The 9,087-nt window shown below is 42.2% G+C and overlaps 1 protein-coding gene across 1 annotated transcript in view; it reads left to right on the top strand.

Annotated features, from left to right (window-relative positions):
* Positions 1 to 9,087, top strand: part of Hps5 (HPS5 biogenesis of lysosomal organelles complex 2 subunit 2) — a 36,234-nt gene that overhangs the window by 3,783 nt on the left and 23,364 nt on the right. The window contains exons 2-7 of the mRNA XM_021192934.2: positions 1,124 to 1,255; positions 3,020 to 3,130; positions 3,233 to 3,297; positions 3,857 to 4,049; positions 5,416 to 5,549; positions 8,643 to 8,855. Coding sequence (XP_021048593.1) covers positions 1,148 to 1,255; positions 3,020 to 3,130; positions 3,233 to 3,297; positions 3,857 to 4,049; positions 5,416 to 5,549; positions 8,643 to 8,855 — 824 coding nt within the window. The 5' untranslated portion in view covers positions 1,124 to 1,147. The remainder of the gene's footprint in view (positions 1 to 1,123; positions 1,256 to 3,019; positions 3,131 to 3,232; positions 3,298 to 3,856; positions 4,050 to 5,415; positions 5,550 to 8,642; positions 8,856 to 9,087) is intronic.

Here is a 9,087-nt window from a genome sequence, read left to right as displayed (position 1 = left end):
GAGACAGGGTTTCTCTGTGTAGCCCTGGCTATCCTGGAACTCACTTTGTAGACCAGGCTGGCCTCGAACTCAGAAATCCGCCTGCCTCTGCCTCTGGAGTGCTGGGATTAAAGGCGTGCACCACCACTGCCTGGCCCACTAACTTCTTTTTCTTTTTCTTTTTTCATGGAAATTGGTGACATTTGGCCACCCCCTCTCCCCAAAAAAGTGCACTTGAGAGCAGTTGAACAGATAAAAAGGTTCATCTGGCACTTACTTACAGTCTTATATTGTTAGCTTACTCATTCCTCCCTGGTTTCTTTTGTTAAAGCTTTATTCTTAGTTAATTAACTAATTAAAATATAAGGTGTGTATATGAATGAGTGTGAGTGCCACAGAAGGGTTGGGTGTGTGTGTGTGTGTGTGTGTGTGTGTGTGTGTGTGTGTGTGTGTGTAAGTCAGAGAATTTATGTGAGTTAATTCTCCCACCACGTGTGACTTAGGGATTAAATTTAGGTCATCTCAGACTTGACAATAAGTATGTCTGGGCCATCTGACCAGCCCTAAAGCCCTTATCCTTTGAGGTCCAGCTCTCTGTCCTCACTTCTCAGTAGGTGCATTTGCTCTTTTGGCATCCATCATATGCTTCAGCTAGACTAGAGAGAAGGATCCAGAGGCTGATTCCTGCTGAGTGTTGTACAACTGTTGGCAGATAAGTAGGGTATGATGAGGGGCTCTATCATTTGAGGTCTTTACAGAGATTGCCTCTTACTTAAAGCTATAGACAGATGGTTTATGACACAAAGAAACACAGTGGGATTACTACTTTACCTCTGAGGATTTTCCTTGTAAAGCTTACTCTGTCCATTTTTCTTATTTATATTGTTCCATAGCACAGTGGGATAGGACTATGGAGGGACTTTTGAGAGTTAGTGAATGACATGGTGTGAATGAACCTTTGCATATAATTGGTACCTAGGTTTTCCTCCCACCCCCAATGTCCAGAGGTGGTTGCCTTTTTTTCTATTGAATGTTAATATATGTTGCATAATTAATATAACTAATTGAAACATTAATATGTTACAATTTTAAAGTTGTATTATTGTATTTTTTTTTTCAAAGAGAAATTCTGTGTCTCTTACAGAACAACCTTCATCTTTCTGGCTAAATGACTTTTGTGCCAGTGATACCAGAAGCCTACAGCCATGTTCTTGCAGAGTTTGAGTCCTTGGATCCTTTACTCACAGCTCTGAGGCTGGACTCCAGTCGTCTGAGGGTGAGCTTCCGTTTTGAAACAGTCTCATGTAGCCGTTACTTTTGTTTTCATATCCCTGTTTCATGTGCTCTGCCATTCTTGCCCCTGCACTAGTTCCTTGTTTTGTGGGCTCTTGGGGCTCCTGCCTGTTTTGCATTACGTGGAAGTAGCTCATTCTTTATTTTTTGAGCTATCATCTGAATTCTTTCTTAATTCTAGAATATGATACTTTAATTATTACTTACTTCCCCCTTCTTGGTACTCTTGCTGTCTCTTCTCAAAAAGTAACATAATTTATTGGCATTGATAGTATGCATGAGCATACCCCATTATGTTTTGGAGCAACATGAACAGTTAATTTAAGCCGAGGATTTTGATACAACCCAGTATAGTGCATAAGACAAAAGCTCTGTGGAAAGTACATAGTTTCCTGAAACCTCAGATTCTCGAATAAACACAGGGATGTCACAATTAAGAATAAAGTCTTAATCAATCACAGTTACAAATGATTTTATTTATTTATTTATTTATTTATCTTTGGTTTTTTGAGACAGGGTTTTTCTGTTAGTCCTGACTGTACTAGAACCTGCACTGTAGACCAGGCTGGCCTCGACCTCGAGAGATCCACTTGTCAGTGCCTCCCAAGTGCTGGGATCAAAAGTGTGCACTACCACTACTCAGCATCATTTTATTTTTAAACCTTTGCTGCTGCTTCAAATCACCCACCCTTCTCTCTTTTCTTTTTTTATCTTTTCCATTCTTTTCCCCTCCTTCCGTCCCTCCTTTTGTCTCCTTCCTTCCTTCCTCCCTCCCTCCCTCCCTCCCTCCCTTCCTTCCTTCCTTCCTTCCTTCCTTCCTTCCTTCCTTCCTTCCTTCCTTCCTTTGTCTCACCCTATGGCCCAGCCTTATTGGAAGCTGTGCAGCCAGGCTGTCCTGACTCTCTCAGGGGCATGCCTGCCTCACCCTCCTCAGTGCTGGGATTGCAGGCATAAGCCTGATGTCTCAGTGCAGATTTCTGTCCTCTGAGAAATGGGAAACACTAGCCAGGCTAGTGCAGTCAACAGCGGTGAAGGTCAATATCTGAAGTGTTTTCAGCTGCAAGACACAGCACAGCTTACAGTCAGATGCAGCAGTCACTACATCAATAGTACAGTTGTGTGAGAATTCTGAATGCTTGTGAGAAAACCAAGAAACAAGACCTCAGTTTCCTCAAAATACAGAATTATTCTTGGAATGTGTTTTCATGCTCCTCCCAGGTGTAGTAGATAGGTGTTATAGGATATTGAATCTGTTTCTTCTTAGGACGTGCCTCAGCCCTTAGCACACAGTTTAATACCTCTGGCTGTAATACAGACATGCTCTTAGTAAACACTTGTAAGTGAGCAAATGATTGAAGTAGCTGTTTTGCCCCCTGGTAATTATTCCGTTTCCTCCGCTGTAACCAGCACTGGAATAACCTGGTCAAATTATGAAAATATGAACTGTTTAATAACTGGTTTTAACAAAGAAAAATTATACATTTATACAATTGAGCCTATTTGGCTTTTGGAGATTCAGCTAAAAGTTGCGAAGGGAACTGTTGTTTGCTTGGCATGCTTCAGCATTCTAGGATGATAAAGGTGTGCTCTCGCATTGTGTCCTGGGCGGGGAGAAGGGAGGGAGTGAGCACAGACCTGCAGTACTTGTCTCAAGTGGCTAGGTGTGGGAATGCAGCCAGGTTCTCGTGCATACCACGGTGCATCCCAGTGCACAGCAGATCTCATGATTGTCTCCTCATGCTTGTAGTGTACCAGCATAGCTGTGTCTCGGAAATGGTTGGCGTTAGGCAGCACAGGAGGAGGACTCAATCTCATTCAGAAAGATGGCTGGAAGCAAAGGCTGTTTCTCTCTCACAGGGTAAGACCAAGACCAAGGACATTCATCCACTTTTCCCCCAATATAATTAATCATTTAGAGTAAAAGAAGGATGAAAAAAACTATTCTTGTCTGATGTTCTAGGAAGGGGCAATCTCTCAGATTGCCTGCTGCTCTCATGATGATGATTATGTTGCTGTAGCTACCAGGTAAGAATCCCTTAAAGCTGACGCGTGCTTGTCAGGATGACCAACCATCTCACCTAGCACTGTCCTGGTGTCAGTTCTGAAAGTCACATCCTGGGGATCCAAGTCTGCTCAGTGCCCAAGTCATCTGGGAGGGGTCCTTGGTCACCCTAGTGTTTGTGGAAAATGCTGATTTGAGGCAACGACATCTAAAAGGTCTTAAAAGAGAAAGGGAAAAGTTGTCACCTCTCCCTGAGGAGCTAGTACACATCTGGATGTGTCTTACAGTCCTCTCAGGACCTGCTTCTTTTCTCAATCTTCATGCTTAACGCTGTACTATCTCTAATCTTGCTGAGAGAGAATGGGAGCAGAGGATGTGCAAAACATTTGAACACTTAAGTTCTCTTAATTTATTGGTTTGATGGCCAAAAGAAGGAAGTGAACACTTGACCAGGAATTTATATTATATTTAATATGGCTAATATTTTGCAGTTGAGTTTTCTTTTTTTGTCATTACTGTAAGGTTTGTTTGTTTGTTTGTTTGTTTTGTGGTAACTTTTTGTTGCTTGTAACTTGTCTACAGTCAAGGTCTTGTAGTTGTTTGGGAATTAAATCAAGAGCGTCGTGGGAAGCCAGAGCGAATTCATGTGTCCTCAGAACACAAAGGCCGAAAAGTTACTGCCCTCTGTTGGGACACAGCTGTTCTGAGAGTCTTTGTAGGTGACCATGTGGGCAAAGTATCTGCCATCAAACTCAACACTTTGAAACAAGCAAAGGTGAGGAGACACTGCAGCTCCCTGTGTGCGTCCTGTGAAGTAAGGTGTAAACTTGTGGAGCTTTGAATGAAAGATGCAGTTTTATCTGTTGAATTTATCTGTTATTGACTTGCTTCAGTGTAGAGTCCTGGGAGAAGAAACATAACTTGTGTTGTCCAAGTTATTAGAATGGACATACCAGAATATTCTGCTTCACTCATAATGACTCACCAAAGTTATTTGATTTCTGATACAAGTTTGATTCAAAGTACAAGTAAGCTAGACATGGTGGGTGGTGCATGCTTTTAATCCCAGCACAGGGGAGCAGAGGCGGGCTAATATCTGAGATGGAGGCCAGCCTGGTCTACAGAGGGACTTCTAGGACAGCCAGGGTTACACAGAGAAAGCCTGTCTTGAAAAACCAAGAAGAAAAGCAGAATTGAAACTACTCAAAAGGAGAAATATTCTCAGTAGGTGAAAAATTCTTCTGAATATGTTATATGCATATATATATATATATATATATATATATATATATATATATATATTTCATTCTAAGTTCACAAATAGATAATTACAAACAGAACTTTGAGAAATTTTTGTAGTTAGGTATCAAATTATTTCACCGATTTTTATTTATTTTGGTTTTTTTTGAGACAGGGTCTCTCTATCAGGCCTGGCTATCCTGGAACTTGCTGCATAGACCAGGCTGGCCTTGAACTCATAGAGATCCTCCTGTCTCTGTCTTTTGAGTACTGGAATAAAAGGTGTGTGCCACCATATCCAGTCTTACAAATTTTAAGTGATAAAAACTTTTATATCTTTGTATACAAATTAAGTCCTGGCTTATTTTATTTCACATGTTTTTACATTTATTTATTTTATTGTACATGTATGAGTATTTTATTAAATGTATTTCTTTTTTTTACACATTTTGAAATTGGAGCTATGGATGGTTGTGAAGAACCAGGTGGGTTCTTCGAACAAGAACAACAAATACTCTTTAACTACTGAGCCATTTCTCCAGTTTCTTATTTCTTTATTCACAGGATCTTTTTACATAGCCCTGACTGTCCTGGAACTCACTCTGTAGACCTGGCTGGCTTCAGAGGATCCGCCTGCCTCTGCATCCCAAGTGCTGGGATTAAAGGTGTGCACCACCATGCCTGACTTTTTTTTTTTCAAGTTTTTTTTTTTAACTTTTAAATTTTTTTCTTGATTTATCACAGCAGACCTTGCTTTCATAGAAGTCCTCTGTCTCAGTTTCCTGAGTCCTGAGAGCACACGTGTGTGCTACCATTCCTGGTGTGTTTTGGCTTATTTCAACAGGTCAAGCAGAGGAGATGGTGTGTGTTGTAAACATATTTCCTTCTCACATCCCTTTTAGGCAGCTGCTGCCTTTGTGATGTTTCCTGTTCAGACAATAATTACAGTGGACTCCTGTGTTGTCCAGTTAGATTATTTGGATGGAAGATTACTTGTGTCTTCACTGACTCGATCCTTCTTGTGTGACACTGAGAGGTATTCATTAGCTGACCACAACATTAGCTGTATAGAATTTCAGGCTCTTTGGGTCTAAGTTCTGCTTGTCACTGAGCCAAAACCCTTTGAATAATTTTGTAGATGTTAATAAGGGGCCGTTTAAATGCAAGATGATGTCAGAGAAGAGACTAAAACAGGCAACCAGCGAACCCTACCTAGTGGCATCACCTAAGAGCCAGGAGAGTGTCGAGCACCTGCTTCCATGTGTGCGGGCAGAAAGGCTGCCTTGATTTCTGCTGTTGCTCTTTTTAAAATTTGTTGTCTTTTTAATGGCATTTAACTAATGGAAAACATTGGATAAGGAATCACTGTAGGCTTTGCGAAGCTGACAAAGTCTCACTAAAGTCTGAAGGGTGGGGATGCAGGTACAGTGAATGGCAAAGGAATGTGCCAGGGGTGCTTGTGCAATACCAGAGCAGATCAGGGCACGGCTTAAATGAGCATTATCTGTCTCTGACAAAGTTCTTCTGCCACTCTCTGTACTCGGTCGGAAGTGTTCAGTGGCCATTGTTTTCATGCTGGCTCTGATTAGTTTGCTAGCCACCCTATTTCTTAGATTGTCCCTTCTTTAAAAATTTGTTATGCAAAACTTCAAGCTTGTTCAAAAAAGTGAGAATTCTACAATAAACAAGGCCATAAGTGTGCATTTCATGGGATACAGCTAAAGTTGAAGTGTAGTAATGTAGAACCTGCTACGGAAATAGCATGTAAGATTGCCCTCTTCCGTTAGCTGCAATTTAGTTTGGGGGATCATGGATAGTATAATAACTTAAAAAGTTCACACAATTTCTGTTTATTTATTTATTTATTTATTTATTTTTTAAAGATTTATTTATTATTTTATCTAGGTACACTGTAGCTGACTTCAGACACACCAGAAAAGGGCGTCAGATCTCATTTTGGATGGTTGTGAGCCACCATGTGGTTGCTGGGATTTGAACTCATGACCTTTGGAAGAGCAGTAAGTGCTCTTAACCGCTGAGCCATCTCTCCAGCCCCTTTTGTTTAGTTTTAACATGCATTCTACCCAACAAATAGCGTTCTCTAAAAACTGGGACTCCTGAACTGGGCTTGTTGGCACACACTGTAACTCCAGCACTTGAAATAATGGAGGTAGGAGGATCAGGAATCAAACTTATCATTGACAATATAGTAAGCAGCCTAATAATTAAACTTAGAACTTCTTATACTACTTTGTATATTTCAAAGCTCCTTCCCCCAACCCCCAGCTCCAAACAGGTTTTTTTTTCAATGTAGCTGGCTCTGGCTGTCCTGGACTGGCTTTGTGGACCAGGCTGGCTTTGAACTCACAGAGATCTGTCTGCCTCTACCTCCGAAGTGCTGGGAGCAAAGGTGTCTGTTACCATGCCCAGCTATTTCAGAGCATTTTTACATCATATTCTTACAGTAAAACAATTTGTTTACAAAGGAAATAAGTAGAAGAATATTTATTGATTCATCGAGGGCCTTAGCAGACTCCTGCAAAAGAGCATATTAGGTTGTTCTCCAAGAAGAAGAGACTGAATTCACGAGCTGAGTGAGCAGGAGCTTGCCTGTAATCCCAGCTCTTGAGGACAGAGGTGGGGACTAGTGGGCAGAGTTTGAAGCTAGCCTGGACTGGATAGTGAGACCCTATCTGAAACAAAACTAAACTGAGTGCTTTCCGTGGGCCAAACACTATATAGTAGAAATACAACTACTAAGGAGGGAAAAGACCCCTGTGTCCTGAAAATTCACAGTCTACCATTTAAGTAGACTCGGTTGCCATGTGTAATGTGGTACTTTCTGTGAAAACAGACATGGGCAGTTGAGCATTTCTCAAAGGAAGAATGATGCAGCCACATCATGAAGGACACTTATCTGGAGACTCATTTTCTTCCATATGTAGAATCTACATGTGAATAAAAATACGTATACAAACATACCAGTATACACAAATGACCTGAAACAAGGGGACTGTTAGAGGAGAGGGAAGAAACAAATATTGTATGTTGCCTGTTGTAGAGATTCTGGAATTATAGAGAGATGTGTGTCTAACAAGCATGTGTGTGCATTTGTTTAACTGCATGTGTATCGGTTGACCTGATCAGAGGGTAGGTGTCCAAAAGATGGGGAAGGGCTCCAGTAGGAGAGGAGAGAAGAGGGTTGGGGAGGTGAAAGGGTGATGTTGGCAGTAAAGGGCTGATGGGGGAAGGGCTCCAGTAGGAGAGGAGAGAAGAGGGTTGGGGACGTGAAAGGGTGATGTTGGCAGTAAAGGGCTGATGGGGGAATTGCCAGTAAAGTCCATGACATACATGTATCAAATGTCAGAGCAAAACCCACTGTTTGTTTGCCAACTAAAAACAACTGTAAAAAGGAAGTAATCTCAGCACATGGGAGGCTGAGGCATGGGCACTGCTGAGAGTTCAACTCCAGCCTGGCTACATAATGAGTTCTAGGTTGGCCTGGGCTGCAGAGGGAGACCCCACTTCAAGCACACAAAACCAAAATTCAAACAGACAGGTAACAGAAACAGAGTAAGTAAGAGGAGTTTTTAGGAGGGCGCAAGCTGACTGTTATCCCCTCAGTGTCCATGAGCTCAGCTCTTGCATCTATCCTGCTAAGAGAACAGAATGTCCCAAGACTCAGAATTTCAAAAGAACCTGGATTTTAAGAAAAGGAAGAGTTCACTGGATGTTTGAAGTGGGGCAGGGTCCTAGACACAGTTGGAAAGTAACCGCTTGCATGGAGTGTCTGCAGAATTGGGTTTTACTGTGTCTTGGGAAGCAGTCAGTAGGGTTCAGATGTGAACACAGTGGGTTTAGCAGTAATGCCTTTCGGATCAGAAACAGGCCTTCCTCATTGTGTGGATAGTAAACAGTAATTATGTGAAGAGCTTGGCTTCCTGTTCCAGAGTGGTTAGGGGGTAACCAGTCTGGTTTGGACCCACCATTGTTTTCTAGTGTAGTATTGACAGAGCAGAAAGAGGAAAAGGGCATTGTGGGTAGGATTATGTGACCATGTTGAATGTGAGTGCTTTAACATTTCTTTTTTTGTAAGTAAACCACCTTTGTCTTTGTTTCTGAAAATTAGGGAAAAGTTTTGGAAAATTGGAAATAAGGAAAGAGATGGAGAATATGGGGCTTGTTTCTTCCCCGGACGGTGTGCTGGGGGCCAGCAGCCTGTGATCTACTGCGCCCGCCCAGGCTCCAGGATGTGGGAAGTGAACTTTGATGGGGAAGTGCTCAGTACACACCAGTTCAAGAAGCTCCTCTCAATGCCGCCCCTCCCTGTGATCACTGCAAGGTAGCCGCTACATGGGACTTCCTGGAGATGCTGCGTTAAAATTTATAGTGTTGTGGGATGGGCAAGATTTGATTTTACCACCGGGCGTGGTGGCACACGCCTTTAATCCCAGCACTTGGGAGGCAGAGGCAGGTGATTTTCTGAGTTCGAGGCCAGCCTGGTCTACAAAGTGAGTTCCAGGACAGCCAGGGCTATACAGAGAAACCCTGTCTTGAACCCTCCCCCAAAAAAG

This window comes from Mus pahari, chromosome 1 (assembly GCF_900095145.1).
Source record: "Mus pahari chromosome 1, PAHARI_EIJ_v1.1, whole genome shotgun sequence".
Lineage (NCBI taxonomy): Eukaryota > Metazoa > Chordata > Mammalia > Rodentia > Muridae > Mus > Mus pahari.
Note: the sequence above shows the minus strand (reverse complement) of the source record. Positions and strands in the feature narration are given on the sequence as shown.